The following is a 17,282-nucleotide window of genomic DNA, read 5'->3' on the forward strand; positions in this document are numbered from 1 at the left end:
CTGCATGGCAGAGCCCAGTTGGTAACGGGGAGAGGTGGAGACCAGGCAGGATTCAGTTCCTGTGAAGCCTCATAGGTTGCAGCAAGAAGTATGGACCTTATTCTAAATACAAAGAAGAGATTGTCTCCAGAATTTATATCACATGTGTTCATTAAGGCTTCTATGAAAATCATTTTATTTCACCAGGCTATTTCTTTAATAATTCAAGGCCAGGGACTTCCCTGGAGGTCCAGTGATTAAGACTCCGTGCTCCCACTGCAGGGGGCACAGGTTCGATCCCTGGTCAGGGAACTAAGATCCCACATGCTTAGCGGTGCAGCCAAAATAAATAAATAAATAAACATTAATTTTTTTTAATTTTAAAAAATAATTCAAGGCCAAAAATGCTTTTCTTTTTTTCCTCTTTATTGTAGGTACCTGGCTGTACAGAAATGAAAGCGACAAGGTCCTGGTGCAGTCGGTCTGCATACAGATCAGAGGGCAAATTCTGCAAAAGTTAGGTACAGTCATCCTCTCAAGGCTCATTTACCAAGTCTGGCTACAAGATTTTACTATGGACTTTTCTCATTGTATCTGGTTGATACAGTTCATCCCCACTTCCCTTAGTTTCCTTTATGGAAAAGAGAATGACACTTAAGATGCCAGGAATATTATGAACATTAACAAAACAAAATATTTTTCTGTTGAGTTTTGTTAAAGAAATTTACAGTTGTATATTATGACTGTTAACCACAGGATTCTCGGTATTATTTCTGGCATCTGGCTCTCAGCTCATTAGGACTCCATTTGATATAGTGACACCTTATTCTAAACCCACCCTGACAGCTTACCCATTCGTTCCTGGGAAGGTATTCCTGAGTTTTACAAGCAAAGTTTATAGGACCCTAATTATACTTTAAAATGCAAACTAATGTATTTGAAATTTAACAGAGGATGGTAATTGTTATCTTGTAAATAATGGAGAAAATTATTTCTATATTAATATATCTTATATGTACACATGTAATATATAATATTTCTTACTGTTTCCCTGTGAAGAGAAAAATTATCTGTATTAAACCAACTGGAAAAACAGATTGCTATTTTTCCAGCAGATTGCTATCTGCTGATTGCTGTCAGTCTAATCTAGTCATATATTTTCTTAACAAAATCCAATGAATCTTCTTTCTGTATTAGTTTTTAAAGGTATTTTCTGACACAAGAGCACAGATACTCGCAGATACTAGCAGTTTGTCCCATCTCCTTTTTTGCAGGGATGTGGTACGAAGCAGCAGAGTTAATATGGGCCTCAATCATAGGATATCTGACACTTCCTCAGCCAGATAAAAAGGTTGTCTAGTGCTTATTTTCTCATTTCCTATACTTGTCTTTGAAAGATTATCTCCTTATGGCACAATTCAGTTTATCATTTATCAATTTTATTGGTCCTATTTTTATTGATTCTACACAGGCGTCGGACCAGGAACATTTGGTAACTTCCTTCTAGTGTCTTGCTCGTCCTCATTCACAGCTAGACGCCTGGTATATATTTAGTATTTCTATATATATTTGTAACTATTTATGCATTTATTTCTACCAATCCATTTATTTTTATTGATACCTATTTTATTATATATTTAGCCTTTACCTAATTCCATAGCAAAGTTGAGGTGGTCAAGTTGCTTATGTGTAAAATCATTTTTCTTGAGTTGAATGGGAAAAGACTTTGATTAACTGTTTACGCAGCATCTTTATTCAAGAAATTGAGAAGCAACATTTGCTTTCCTACTTGATATTTTCATTCTCTGTGACTCTGTGAGAATATTCTCCTTGTTAATTGAAGCTTTGGGTTATACATCTTCCCAAGCTGTGTCAGCAGCACTGCTGCCTACAGTCCTTTTAACAGCACAAGTGGGATGGGGTGTGGGGACTCTTGATTGGGCCAATTCATTATGCCTAGCAGTATGGACAAGTTAGTGTTGACAATCCAGTGAAGCCCAACTAAGAAATAGCTGAGTTTGCATTACTCCCATGTCCTCAGGATGTGATGATCTCTCAAGCCCAGTGACATCCAGTTGAGAAGTATCCACAGTGTCATAATAACAATAGCAATAATAATAAGCAATGGTTTATTTAGAAGGCTAATCATTGACTTTAGGCCTTGAGATGAGAGCAACAATTGACTGTGAATTCCTAATCTGTGTTTTGTTTGTGTTTCCTTACAGGGCATTTCCACATCACTAGGTATACTGGCAGATATCTTTGTTTCCATGAGCAGGAAAGATTATGAAAAGTTTAAAAGCAATCCTGAAATTAACTTGGTAACTATCACTTGTCAAAACCACGGTGCAGAGTGGCATCACCTGCAAAACGGTCAACATTATTTTGGGCGCTTGGTTAGTTCTCTCTCCAGGAGTCAGGCGGCACGGTGTCTCCCCTCTTCAAGTAATCTGAGCAGTCCTGGAGACGGTTCCTATGGTGTCCTGTTTGGCTTTATTATCCCAGCACCTAGCACAGTACCAGACCTACAGAGGGTACCGGGGAAAAAAAGATGGATGAATGAATGAATGAAATCAAAGTGATAAATGCTTTGAACCCCATGATTTCCTTTCAAATTATCACAGAATTCAGTTTCTACACTTGGGCTGTCTCAATGACAAAGTAAAGGCGTAATAACTTGAAGACTTTAATTACCATCTGTTCAAATCAGAGCATCAGTCACTTGCGTAGGCTCTTATCTGTGATAATAATGATTACAAATATATGTATATTGCTTTATAATTCAAAAAGTGTGTGTGTATATGTATATGATCCACATACACCACATCTACCTATGAGGTAGGTAGAGCAAAATGTGTCAGTCCCATTTTAGAGGAAAATAAACTAAGGTCCAGAGAAACTAAGTGACCTCTGCAACTTGTACAATCAGTAAGAAAGAGAATTGGAAGCAGAAGCCAGGTCTCTAAGCAGTTTGCAGCATCGCACAGACATTGACTTCTCTCCTGCACTGCACTGAAATTGAGATATTTAATGGTATCGTCAATTATTGCCTTTTTAAAAATACCAGGGGGCTTCCCTGGTGGCGCAGTGGTTGAGAGTCCGCCTGCCGATGCAGGGGACATGGGTTCGTGCCCCGGTCCGAGAAGATCCCACATGCCGCGGAGCAACTAAGCCTGTGCGCCACAACTACTGAGCCTGCACTCTAGACCCCACGAGCCTCAACTACTGAAGCCCATGTGCCTAGAGCCTGAGCTCCGCAACGAGAGAAGCCACTGCAGTGAGAAGCCCACGCACCGCAACGAAGAGTAGCCCCCGCTCACCGCAGCTAGAGAAAGCCTGCGCGCAGCAACGAAGACCCAATGCAGCCATAAATAAATAAATAAAATAAATACATTTATAAAATAAAATACCAAGGCAGCAACAGTAACTGTACTCAGTACTAATTAGTGTAGCTTAAGAACACATACAGCTTGCTGCTAGCAATCTGAATCTTAGCAAAATGTTGCTTTTGCTGTCAGACCAAAACACAGGAAAAGGGTTATGCCCCTTGTTCAGTGAAGTTGCCTCTGAGGACTGTTTAACATTGCAAACTACCCTTCCGCCTTTGACCTCCTCAGCCTCTTCTCACTTTATTTTCCTTTGGAACACTTGCTGCCATCTCAAATACTATGCATTTTACTTGTTTTGTGTATTGACTGATCTCCTCCCCTTAACAGGAAATAAGCTTATTGCAGGCTCACTGCCTGCTCTCTCCTTCATGGCTAGAACAATGCCTGGCACATGGAGGTACTCAATACATATTTCTGGAATAAATGATTCAATCTTAATTGCTGTAAAATCGTACATTAAAGGGCTCTTTGACAAGAACAATGCAGAAATCATCAGTGAATCTGACTGCAAGATGTGCAGAGTTCTGTGAACAAAGAGCTGCATGATCCTCCAAAGAAACTTGTCTGAATTACTTTGCACAGGCAGGCAGTGTGAATGTTTGCACACATGAGGCCTTCTCTGCGGTATGAGTTGGGGATGGATGATGTATGGGTGTGGGGGAAAGGACAGTCACTGTCCTGGGGTCTTTTGACCCACTTGCTCTTTCTTGGCCCTGTTCTGAAATGCTTGTGATGAGGCGCAGGGCATGCCTCAGAATCTTGAAAGAAAAGCAAAGGAATTTTATAGCCTGTCTTTTGCTAATGGATCAATAATTGTCAACAGTACACTCGGCCTCCTGTTTTCTCACAGGGCTTGCTGAAGGAGTTTGACCACCATTTGCTGTCAGCCGCTGAAGCCTGCAAGCTGGCAGCCGCCTTCAGTCCCTACACGCCTCTCTTCGTGCTCACGGCTATGGTAAACAGTGCAGCCCTCACTGTTCCTCTCTCCAGTGACAGATGTAACTGCTGGGAGGGAAGGGTCTAACCTTAAAATAGGCTTTGTGTATATCATTAGATAATTGTGATCAGACCTCACATATGTAAAGGTTTTATCAGTCAGAGTAGTGACATCCTGGTGGGAGCTAAGTTAATACAGCTGGAGGATTTGATGTTATCTGCTCTAGAACAATGGTTCCCAAGCATGTCAGAATCACCTAAAAGCCCTTTCAAAATACATATTCTTGGGCTCTACCCTAAATCCACTAAATGTAAATCCCTGGGGTTTGTACCCAGAAACCTTTCATTATGAAATACTGCCCGGGTGATTCAAATGCACAGAGGGGTTTGGAAGCCACTAATCTATTGTTTTGACTATTATTAAACAAATGATGTGTTTGTATATAGCAAAATTATTATGTCCACATTCCACGTATAGACTGTGTTTGCTAAAACTAACAATAGCAACAGTAACAAATTTATCATCTTTGATCAAAAAGTATCAGGGCTACGGTAGGATGGTAGCTGGTAGTTTCTGTATTTTTCCATGACATATGTTTATTTTTTTATAATATTTCTAATGACTGTCCTCCAGGGATGAAAAGTTTTCCCTGATTCACCTCCAGTGTCTGATTTTGTATTTGGTATTTTCCTCAGAATATACGTGGCACATGCCTGTTGTCATATAGTAGTTCTAATGACTGTCCTCCAGGAATGAAAAATTCATATCTGTCTGAAGCCAAAGAGGCCTTTGAAATCGGCCTTCTTACCAAGAAATGTGATGAACCAGTTACTGGAAAACAGGAGCTCCATAGTTTTCTCAAAGCTGCTTTCGGTCTCACCACGGTGCACCAGAGGCTCTATGGGGAGATGGAGATGGTCCACACAGCAAGTCAGCTCTGTAGTGAAGCTATGGGAAAGCTGTATACTTTCAGTACTTCCTCCAGAAGTCAGGAGAGAGAAGCTGTCTCTCAGGAAGTCATGTCTGTTATCACCAGGGTGAAGGAACAGTTACAAGTTCAAAGCTTCTCAAATTTAGATGACAAGTCTTATGTTCCAGAGGGTTTCAGGTGTGGGTTGGAGAAACCCATCTTGCATGGGCAAGTGGATTTCCAAAAAATTATTGAAACCTATTCACAGCACCACACTTCAGTGTGCGAAATATTTGAAAGCACTTGTGGAAACAACAAAAATAAACAGAAAGGTACAAAAACAGGAGTCTGTATCACTGATCTAAAAACAGAAACAAAAAACATAGATACTGTGAGTACTACTGAGGACAAACCACGTTTTGAAAAAGGCATGGTAATATCTTCCTCCCAAATGGCTAAGAATGGTTGGGAGAAACTCAGGAAGGTAGGAAGGAGAAACTTGGCCAGTTCTGATGCATTTCGAGTCTCCGTGGATGAAGATGTGGAGACTGAGGCTGAGTCAACAGACCATAGCAGTGGTGGGGGAGCTGTTTTGAACAAGTCTCTGAGCGACAGCCAGAGCTCCAGCTCTTGGAGCAAGTTATCAGGGTGTAGTTCTTCTACAAGCTGGGAGGAAGTAAATTACCATGTTGGTGATATGTCAGCCAGAAGAGAGCCTAGCAAGGAAGAGCATCATGTGGACACTCAGTGTTCCACTGCCCTGGCAGAAGAACTGGAGATTGATGGGGAGAGCAGAGCTGTACATCCACTGTCTTCAGAGCTTCATGGGCTCTCTCTCCAGGTGTCCAGGGATGACAGTTTAGAGTCTTCTCAAAGTCAACTACACAAGCCCATGCCCTTGACAACTTTTCCTCCTCATAACACAACAGGCACTTTGTTGGCCTCAGGTGCAGGGCTGTTAAAAGGAGCTCCAGAAGGTATGTGGGAAGCCGGAAACGTGGGGTCCAGAGATACTTCTGCTCATTCCAGACCCTCATTTGGTTCTGCTTCTTGGTCTTCTGATTCTGGTTGGCCCAAGAACATGGCCACATATCCTTCGATCCAAGAAGAAGAAACCTTTGAAATAATTGATAAGTTTCCAGAAATCAACTGTGACGCCAAAGACAGTCATGAAGAGAAGAGAGAAGAAATCAAAGGAGACACAGGTCCCACATTTAAAGGTAGCCCCTGCTGGGTTGACCCAGAAGAAGAAACAGCAGAGAGAGCAGAAGATAGGCCCGTAGACTTCCACATAGTTGTGGACGACCCTCTGGGCAAAAGTTCCATGATAGCATGTAGCACTTTCACTCCTCATTGGCTTGTTCAAAATCCTGACTCAGGGAAAAGTGGTGGCTCAGTCAAAGAGCAGGGCATTGACCCTGATGCCTCCACGGTGGATGAGGAGAGCCAACTGCTGGACAGCACAGATGTTCACGCCACAAGCACACATGGCTCTCACAGACCATGTGCTCTGAGGCAGCTGCGTGGTCGGGGAGCCCAGATCCCCAATTCCTCTGTAAGTGGTAACACTTCCATCCCTGTCCTCAGCGAGGACTGCATTACCACAGAGGAAGCAGATGAACCTGGAAACCTGCTAAACTGCAGCCAGAGCTCCAGCTCGTCCTTGGCATGGTGGTTGGAATCACCTGCAATTTCCAGTGGTTCTTCTGAGGGAGAAAACCCATGGTCCTTTCTGAATTCCAGTGGAAGTTCTTTTGTTTCATTGCCAGGAATGACAACACAAAAGATCCTTAAGGCTCGCACCCTGCAGCCTGATGACTTTGAAAAACTCTTGGCAGGGGTGAGGCATGATTGGCTGTTCCAGAGACTGGAGAATACAGGAGTTTTTAAGTCCAGGCAACTCCATGGAGCACATAGTAAGTACAGCCTTTCAGGAAGCATCTCTGCATGTTCGGGGCCCTCTGAAGCTCTTGTTACGTAGATCACTTAAAGCTCATGAAAGATATCGACCCCAGTTATGCTTTGTGAATATATAGAGAAATGTGTAGTTCAGGGACCTTCTTCCGTGCTATAAAGACACACAAGGCAGTAAGGGAGAATCTTACAGGACTCAGGAGCAGTCATCAGTCAGGGCTTAAAACAGCTCTGGATGCCATATACACTCAGCATTTGTCTCCTCCACTGATTCTCATTACCAACCAGTTGATTTTTCCCTATTTTTCCCATTCAGATGGGGTTTGACCTAGTTACACATCATCCTTCTAGTGGGCAGAGATTTTCACACCTGTCCTAAGTGGTTTCTTGCCAGTCAATGGATTGATCAGGTACAATTAGCAACTGCTTCCTGCTTAAGGAACAGCGCAAGGTCTCTTCCCCTAGCAGGAAGCCTCAGCTGGGGCCACCCAGCCATCAGCATGTCCACAACAGCTTAGAAGTGGTGGAGAAGCTGGGACAAAGACAAAAGAAGGTTCTTCTCTTAACCCAGAGGATCACATTGTAATGCCCTCCAAGGTACTGAAGAATTATTTGAATGAGAAAAATATATATATTGTAAAATGCATTTCAGAGGAAACAAACTACATAGATTGCTGAGCACTGGATATTAAAGTAGTAGTTCTCAACACGGGTATCGCATGAGAATCTCCTCCCAAAAGGCTTTTTTTTTTTTTTTTTTTTTTTTGTAAGGCTGCTTTGGGTCTTCATTGCTGCACGCGGGCTTTCTCTAGTTGCGGCAAGCGAGGGCTACTCTTTGCGGTGCACAGGCTTCTCATTGTGGTGGCTTCTCTCGTTGTGGAGCATGGGCTGTAGAGGTGCGGACTTCAGTAGCTGTCGCGAGCTTAGTTGCTCTGCAGCATGTGGGATCTTCCCAGACCACAGCTCGAACCCGTGTCCCCTGCATTGACAGCCGGATTCTTAACCACTGCGCCACCAGGGAAGTCCTGAGAATCTCCCAAGAGGCTTTTTAGCTTTTTTAAACTTCCAGTGCCTCACCCCAGAGATTCCAGTCTAATGGGTCTGTGACGTGATCCAGGCATCCTTATTTTTTAAGAGCTCCCCAGTGACTTTGTGTAAAGCCAATGTAAAGAACTTCTGTTTCAAAATATTTCAGTGTTTTGCCTGCCACCTTGAAGTCAGACTAAAAGATAGATCAGGTTGTTGCCAAAAGAAGCAAAATTTTCTACTAATAGGGTTTCCCTGCTTACTGTGAGATTCTGCAGTTTCAAAATCACATTTCTGAGAGTTAGGTAGCTGCCTTATTGTTTTCTCTGTGTGCCAATTTATAGGTGAAAAAACACATTGGAGGAAGCAAGGCCCAAAGTTGAAAAAACTGAACAAGTTATGCATTGTCTCCTTGCTTCTTCCCTCAGTTCACTGCCCTTTCTATGTGTGTGTGCAAGCAGCTCACCTTCCATTTCCTTCCCCAGCTTCTCTGATTGAGTCACCCAACCGCGATCACCATCTCCCCCAACCCCATCATCTCCCTTACTGATCCCAGACCTGTGGGTTTATCTCACTTTAAGTGTTTTCTCTCCCGAGTCTCCTGTTCATTTACCCTTTATCACAACCTAGACACTGGAAGTCTTTGTTCACTTCACTTTAACTTGGATCCCAAAATGTTGCATTTCTTCCTTAGGGTTCATGTTGGTCTTCCCCCTTAAAGAGATGTTTTCTTGCTAGCATTTGTCTTCCTTTCTTTAAGGTGGAAACAACCCTTACTTTTTCCTCTTATCTTTTCCTTTTTCAATTGAGTTTGCATCTTTGTAAAGTAGCTATATTTTCTCAGTAGTTCCTGGACTTTCCCAACTTAAACAAAATATGTAAGAGAAAACTAGGGTACACTTTCACATGCAATCTAGGATTCCTGGAGTTGCCAGGAACCTTTGGGGTAGAATTATTCGATTTATTTCTATCTGCGTGATCTGGCATAGGTAGCAGCCTCTATTATTTGAAGTCCCCAGATAATTAGAAGAAGATGCACACACATATCACTTGTTCCAAGATGGTCTCTGGGATTTTGCTGTTTAAAAAGCCCTTTTGGGCTTCCCTGGTGGCGCAGTGGTTGAGGGTCCACCTGCCGATGCAGGGGACACGGGTTTGTGCCCCGGTCGTGGAGGATCCCACATGCCGCGGAGCGGCTGGGCCCGTGAGCCATGGCCGCTGAGCCTGCGTGTCCGGAGCCTGTGCTCCGCAACGGGAGAGGCCACAACAGTGAGAGGCCCGCGTACCGCAAAAAAAAAAAAAAAAAAAGGCCTTTTATTTTCCATTACTTTCATACAGAAGCTCTGACCTTAATACGTTTCCATCACAAACAAGAGATTTTGTGAACCAAAGGCTATTCTTCACTGTAATTTCTCAAGCTTTACCTTTTTATCGTACTTCACTAACTTTTTAGTAATAGTCATAGAAGAGGATAAAGTTTGAGAAAATATATTAAAAAGTTGAATATTTCAAATGAGCTGGACTGGGACCTGTGTTACTTCAATTTTATCCATGAATTGTAAGATCTTTTTGAAAAATAAGATCAATATTCATCTTATCTTTTTTTCAAGATGCTCTTTTGTTAAAATATTCCAAGAAATCTGAACTGTGGACAGCCCAGGAAACTGTTGTGTATTTGGGGGACTACCTGAATGTGAAGAAGAAAGGCAGACAAAGGAATGCATTTTGGGTACATCATCTTCATCAAGAAGAAACTCTGGGGAGGTATTGCTTAAAAGCACCTATATCACTAATGTAAAAAGGGCCAATTTTTCCCTTCTGTTAAGTAATTGTTTATGAGACTTTGAAAGGGCTGAAAAAATGGCTAAAATGTATGTTTTCAGAATTCAGCTCCTTTTTCCTCCTCCTCATTATCATATATGGAGGACCCACATTATGTCAGCCATTGGGCTGGATGTTTTATATACATGATTTCAAACCCATTAGGGAACATTAAACCCCATTGTACAGATAAGAAAAATAGTGTTCCTGGCTATATGACAGGCCACAGAGTCTTAAACACTGTCACTAAAAATGGTGGCAAGAAAGGCTAAACTATGCAAGCCATATTTCTAAGTAAATGGACCAGTCTGCAAAAAAAGGCAGAAAAATCCTCTAAGGCCAGGGTTGAAGCATATCCAGGGATATAAGTGAATACTGAATCCTTAAGACACCCTCCACAGAAGTTTTGGGCAGGGGAGGGATGAGAGAGCAGCTAGTGACAGAAGTTACACATGGAAGGGGATGAGTTTAGAGACCACGGATATATATATATATATATTTTTTTTTTTTCCCCCAGTTGGAGTATAGTTCCTTTACAATATTGTGTTAGTTTCTACTGTACAGCAAAGCGAATCAGCTATACGTATACATATATCCCCTCTTTTTTGGATTTCCTTCTCATTTAGGTCACTATGGGGCACTGAGTAGAGTTCTCTATGCTGTACAGTAGGTTCTTATTAGTTGTCTATTTTATACATAGTATCAATAGTGTATATATGTCAATCCCAATCTCCCAATTCATCCCACCGCCCCCCCTTGCTATCCATTTGTTTGTTCTCTGCATCTGTGTCTCTATTTCTGCTTTGTAAATAAGATCGTCTATACGAATATTTTCAGATTCCACATATATGCCTTAATATACGATATTTGTTTTTCTCTTTCTGACTTCCTTCATTCCGTATGACAGTCTCTAGGTCCATCCATAGAGACCACCGATATAAAGCAGGGACGCAGGAATGGCTACATGCTCAAAAATAGGTTATTTAAAAAAATGCCACCCCACTGAGGCAAATAACCTGGAAAGTTTTTTGTTTGGCCTTAGTTCTTGATGACAACTTTAAGCAAAAACTCACCTGAAAATTAGTGATCACAGGTGGTACTCATTGGGTTTAAGGCCTAATTTTATACCATGTGTGTATTTTAAAGGGCCTATAGGCAAGACTTTTAATTTAATGTAGACCTTGATCTTTAGCCAAATCCAAAAAATGTAAGAAATAAATAGGAAGAGAAAAAAAGAGAGAAATTGGGTGACTCTTAAATAGTAGAAATACATTTCTTGAAAAGGTTGTTGATGATAATACTAATAATAGTAAACATGTACATTTCTTACTACTTCCCAAGCCCTGTTTTAAGTCATTGATATACTAATTTAATTAATCTTCAAAAAACCCTATGAGGTAGTTACTACTGTATTAGTATCCGCATCTTACAGATGAGGGAACTGAGACACAGAGATGTTAAGAAACCTGCACCAATTCACACGTCAAAGTGGTGAAGCCAGGTGTTACGGGTATAATTGTGTCCCTCCAACCCCAGATTCAAGTTGACTTTATAACGCCAAGTACCTCAGACTGTGATCTTCTTTGGAAATGGAGTCATTGCAGATGTAATTAGTTAAGATGAGTTCATACTGGAGTAAGATAGGCCCATCATCCACTATGACTGGTATCTTTATAAAAAGAGGAAATTTGGAGATAGACACACACAGGGAGAATGCATGTGAAAATTGTAGTTACACTGCCACCAAGCAGGAAGTATCAGAAGCCAGGAGAGAGGCCTGGAAAAGATCCTTCCCTAATGCCTTCCGAGGGAGCATGGCTCTGTTGACACCTTGATCTTAGACTTACAGACTCTAGAACTGTGAGAAAAATCAGTTTCTGTTGTTTAAGCCACCCACGTTGTGGCACTTTGTTACAGCAGTCCTAAGCAACAAATATACCAGGATACATGATAGGAGGATCTGAGATGGGAAATAAAAGAGAGAAGAAGAGACAGGGAAGATGGAGTGAAAGGGTCTAACATACATCTGACCAGAAAAAGATAACAGAGCAAATAGAAAAGAATTACTACTTTAATAGATGATTTCTGACAATTTTCCAGAACTGCCAAAATATACTAATCTTCAAATACAGGAATCACAATGAATCCCAAGTAGGATAAAAAGTGTTGTGCACATAATAGGTGATGATGGAAAACAAGTATTTGTACAGATGAAGTAATTATAAAAGGAAAGGGTAGAGGAAACCTTCAGATTGATTAGTTGACCTAATATAAGGTCATGCTGCAGGGAGTGAAAGATCTGCTTCCAGAGTCCATGCCCTTTCCAGTACCCATGCTGGCTCCCTTGACTTACCAAAGAAGTCTGGTGAACTGCTACACTAAGTGGACACTTTCTCTTTAAAATCAGTATCATCTGGGGTCATTGTATTAGGATTCTCCAGAAACACAAAACCAGTAATGTATGTGTGTGTGCGTGTGTCTGTGTGTATATATACATATACATATATATATATGTATATATATATATAAAGATTTATTTTTAGGAATTGACTCCCATAATTATGGAGGCTAGCAAGTCTCAGCATCTATAATTGGCAAGCTGGAGATCCAGGAGAGCTGATGATATGTAGTTCCAGTCCAAAGGCCAGCAGGCTTGAGACCCAAGAGGAGATGATGTTTCAGTTCAAGTCCCAAAGCAGGAAAAGATCAGTGTCCCAGCTCAGAAGCAGTCAGGCAAGAATTCTCTGTTACCTGAAAGAAGGTCAGCCTTTTGTTCCATTTGTCCCTTCAACTGGATGAGGCCCACACACATTAGGGAGGGCAACCTACTTTACTCAGTCTATTGATTTAAATGTTAAACTCATCCAAAAACACCTTCACAGAAACACCCAGAATAATGTTTGACCAAATATTTGGGCACCCTATGGACAAATCAAGTTGACACATAGACTTAACCATCAGTCAGCTAGTATGAATTATGTTCCACTGTTCAGGTGGCTCTTAACAAAATTATTTGAGTCACGAGATAAGATATTAACAATCTAAGGCAGAGAAAGAGTAACATCTTTCAGCTTTTTTGCATATCTCTCTTGATCTCTTCTTTCTTACTGTATAGTAGGATCACTTTGCATTTCTTTGTGTGGTTTTTTCCATTCACAGATATGTTGGGAAAGAATATAAGGAGCAGAAGGGGCTCTGGCACCACTTCATCGATGTGGAGAGGCAGATGACTGCACAGCACTATGTGACAGAATTTAACAAGAGACTTTATGAGCAAAATATTCATACACAGATATTCTACATACCATCCTCAGTATTACTGGTAGGATTAAAGAAATCAAGAGTTTGATTAAGCAGGACTGTAAATATATATTAGGTTAGATTTCTATTGCCAACCTACCATTCATCAACCTCCACCATCATTCTGGTAAAATACAATAAACTCAGTTACCAGCTTCCTTCATCTACCTCATCTGCTTCAACTACTTGTAAGATATGTAAGAAATATGACCCTCTGTACCCTGATGCATCATTTGGATCCTTCAAGTCACATTTGAAGATCTGTTGATCCTGGTACCTGGTCCGTCATGGTTGAGTTAGCATTTTTAGTATACTTTTCCTTTATGTTGTCTTTGTACTTTTAGAGAGAGAGAAGGGACCCTAAAGGTCATATCTAATACAAATTATTCCCTCAACATGATGCATAAATCCTGTTTCATATTCATTGACCCCCACCCCTTGCAATCAAGTGATAACTAAGCCATAGCTTAAACACCTTCAGTAAGAAAAAGATAATTATCCTTTTTTTTTTTACTTTAAATAATTCCAGTTGTTAGGAAGTTGGCCCAGATCTGTCATCTTCTAATTTCTACCTGGATTGTAGCTCTTCCCTCTGGAACCGTTGAGCCCAATCCCTCTTCACTATGATATCTGTTTAAATATTAAAAGGCACCCATCCCCACTGACATTTCTCTTCTTTGGGTTAAGAATACCCTGCTTCCCCAAAGATTTACACCCTAAAGAATTTTTTTTTTACTTTGGCCAGAGATATTTTTAGACCCATATTTTATTACTTATTTAATAATAGCTATTATCTATTTTGCAGTTTCTTTATGTGAAGCACTATGCTGGGCATTTAACAAACAAACATTAACTCTAACCTTTGAAACAAAATAGTTCTACAGTCTACAAAATAGATCACATTGCACAAAAATGCTTGAGCTGATATTCCAACCCAGAGTCACAGTGCATGATCTAGCTACATGCCCTGGCAAGCCAGCCCCCTAGCATAGGTCACTTCATGGACTAATTTTTATTTGCACTTTTTAATAAAAGAATAATAAAAATTTTAGGTTCCATTATATGCCACATACATGTTAAGCACTTTACATGCATGGTCTCATATAATCCTTTTAATGGTCCTATAGCTATTATTACACCCACTTAACAAATAAGGAAACCAAAATCTAGAGAAGTAATAGTGCTCCTAAGTGGCAAAGCCTGGGTTCAAATTGAGATCTTCTGACCTCAAAGACCATGGCCTTCACCATTGTTATACTGTCTCCCATTTCTACTTTTCAGATTTTAGAGGGCAAGACAATAAAAGGATGTGTCAGTGTGGAACCTTACATACTGGGAGAATTTGTAAAATTGTCAAATAACACGAAAGTGGTGAAAACAGAATACAAAGCCACAGAATATGGCTTGGCTTACGGCCACTTTTCTTATGAGTTTTCCAATCATAGAGATGTTGTGGTCGATTTACAAGGTATGTGAAACTGGGAATTATTTTTTTATTTTTCGTATTATTTATATGTAAATGTGAGGTTTTGTAACTAGCTCTACTAATCATTATTTAATAAATAGATTGTTCAGTGCATAGGCTACTGTTTCTAATTAAATTAATCAATTATGATGCCTAGAAAAAATGTTTAAAGCTTTCTACAACTGTCTAAGGTGTCAAATAATCAGTGAGAAGATCTGGCTCACATTCTCTTGGGCTTCATTCTAGAGCAAATCCGTAACAGCTTTTTTTAAAATTTCACTCAAGTGGATTTGAGTGATGTAGGTTTCTTATGACTGCATGTTTTAATGTGTCACAGTCTTTCCACACTTTCTTTCCTCTAGCTCTTTACCTTTATTACAGGTGTGATACTGGGTTTCATAACTGGAATCATTATGGAACAGAAAGCTGTGTGTACTTGAATCTAACTTCCTTTAAAATCTGCATTAACATTTAAATTTTGTTTCAGTTTGGTATTTTATTTATCAGAATTATTAGCCATTATTCTATACTTCATTTAAATGATAAATGAGTTTTATTATAATTATTTCTAGTAAAGATTCTATGACCATCCTCCAAGATCTTTTCTATCCCCCTTCCATAGCATTTATCACCACTCTGTTATATTACATATTTTACTTACTTATATTGTTTATTAATCTGTCCCCTTTCACAAGAATGTTACACAAATGAGTACAGAGATTTTTTTACTAACTTGTTCACTGCTGTATCTCCAGCACCCAAAACAGTGTTTTATACAGTGTGTACACTAAATAAATATTTGTTAAATGAACAGAGGAATGTATGAACTAATGAGCGAAGCATTAAAGAAACTTCTGAATCATGAAAATATTGTGATTTAATAATTATACTAAGTGCATGTTATTGCTCTCTAATTCCTGGGTCTGGTATGTCATATTTGACAAATTTAATTACCCAATATTTAATTATTCTTCTTAAAGCAATAATTGGAATATGCAACGCCAAGTCCCTTAACAGAAATTTATTTATCATAAACCAGAGGATGACCAGGTTTTTAAAGTGTCTTGTATATATTATACATATGTTTTTTTTTTCAGAAACACTTCACTGACATTTATAGAGGATTTAATTCTCAGACATATGTATTTCTCTTTTAGGTTGGGTGACTGGTAATGGAAAAGGGCTTATCTACCTCACAGATCCCCAGATTCACTCTGTTGATCAGAAAGATGTCACTACCAATTTTGGAAAGAGAGGAATTTTTTACTTCTTTAATAATCAGCATGTGGAATGTAATGAAATATGCCATCGCCTTTCTTTGACAAGACCTTCAATTGAGAAACCAAATAATTCATAGACTATCTAGAGTGATAATGACCACTTAGTGCTGCTCACCAGTGCTGGGCTCTCCCCTCCTTCCAGGGACACCAATTATGGCACAGCCTGGTCCCTTGGGTTTAGGTGGGAACATGGGACTGGTTCCAGCCAATGATTTGTGAGAGGCATTGATAAGTATCACTTTCAGGCCCATATTAAATTGCCAGGGCAACACCAGGGCAGAGTCTCTTTCCCTCTGCGCAATTACCAAGAGTACACCAGGAGATAGCTGCTCATCAGCATAAGTCCTGCAATGAGGAAATCACAGGAAAGAGCCCCACTGACCCACGATGGGCAGAGAACACACATGAGAAATAAACTTTTCTGGCTTAAGCCATGGAAATTTTGGAGCTTTTGTCACTGTCCATCAAGACTGATACTATTGGTGTTTTTCTTATTGACTTAGGAGTTCTTTATATATATATTAAAGAATTCAGGCCTTTGTGATATGCGTTCCATTTTTTTTTGTTTGTCTTTTGACTTTGTATGAACCTTTTTTCCATGCAGAATTTGTTTTATACACTTGAATTCATCAGTCTTTTATTTTATGGCTTCTAGGTTATATGTCTTCCGTAGATCTTCCCTACTCTGGGTTTTGTTATTTTTAATCCTCCCACATTTTCTTCTAGTGCATTTACACTTGTGAGAGGTCTGAGGGAAGATGGTGCGTTTTGATGGCCACCACAGTCTGCCCTTGCACCACACAGATCTGGTGCTTCACACAGGTTTGGGGATCAGCGCCTCCATGAGCTCACCGGAAGTTTACAGAAAGAAGATTGGTGAGCTATTCCCTTATTGCAGTTAGTCTTCGGGGTTGCAACTGGTACACACTCTCTCCCTCCTCCACTATTCATTCTAAATTTCCCTTAACTATTACCTCAGCAAATCTGAGCGCCTTACCTAGAGATGTGACTCAGGCCTACATACGTGCAGGTTCTGAATTCTAAATAGTTATACCTTTCTCAGTTTGAGTTTACTGCACATGTCTTTTCATAACTGCAGATGGAGCAGGTGAGAACCATTCAGATCTCCTGATACGGGGAGTATAGTTGACTGACACCCCCAGCTTGCACCCCTCTCGATCTACCACTGTGTTCACAATTGAAATCATGCTCCCCCAGTGTGCTCTCAGCCAGTGACTAAGTAAAGCAAGGATGCCAGGCA

At 40.3% G+C, this 17,282-nt stretch overlaps 1 protein-coding gene across 5 annotated transcripts in view; it reads left to right on the forward strand.

Annotated features, from left to right (window-relative positions):
• ALPK1 (alpha kinase 1) overlaps nucleotides 1–16,873 on the forward strand; it is a 116,046-nt gene extending 99,173 nt beyond the window's left edge. For 2 of the 5 annotated variants that reach the window (XM_029235605.1, XM_029235606.1), the window contains exons 7-15: nucleotides 414–500; nucleotides 1,254–1,330; nucleotides 2,205–2,300; nucleotides 4,219–4,323; nucleotides 5,001–7,131; nucleotides 9,766–9,919; nucleotides 13,136–13,298; nucleotides 14,558–14,744; nucleotides 15,899–16,551. In XM_029235605.1, the coding sequence (XP_029091438.1) occupies nucleotides 414–500; nucleotides 1,254–1,330; nucleotides 2,205–2,300; nucleotides 4,219–4,323; nucleotides 5,001–7,131; nucleotides 9,766–9,919; nucleotides 13,136–13,298; nucleotides 14,558–14,744; nucleotides 15,899–16,098 (3,200 nt within the window). In that variant the 3' untranslated portion in view covers nucleotides 16,099–16,551. Of the gene's footprint in view, nucleotides 1–413; nucleotides 501–1,253; nucleotides 1,331–2,204; nucleotides 2,301–4,218; nucleotides 4,324–5,000; nucleotides 7,132–7,445; nucleotides 7,523–7,594; nucleotides 7,837–9,765; nucleotides 9,920–13,135; nucleotides 13,299–14,557; nucleotides 14,745–15,898; nucleotides 16,552–16,747 lie in introns of those variants that run through there. The other 3 variants (XM_029235607.1, XM_029235608.1, XM_029235609.1) reach the window with 3 other exon arrangements.
• The last annotated feature ends 409 nt before the right edge of the window (nucleotides 16,874–17,282 follow it).

Source organism: Monodon monoceros, unplaced genomic scaffold (assembly GCF_005190385.1).
Source record: "Monodon monoceros isolate NGI ecotype Baffin Bay Population unplaced genomic scaffold, NGI_Narwhal_1 Super_Scaffold_20, whole genome shotgun sequence".
Lineage (NCBI taxonomy): Eukaryota > Metazoa > Chordata > Mammalia > Artiodactyla > Monodontidae > Monodon > Monodon monoceros.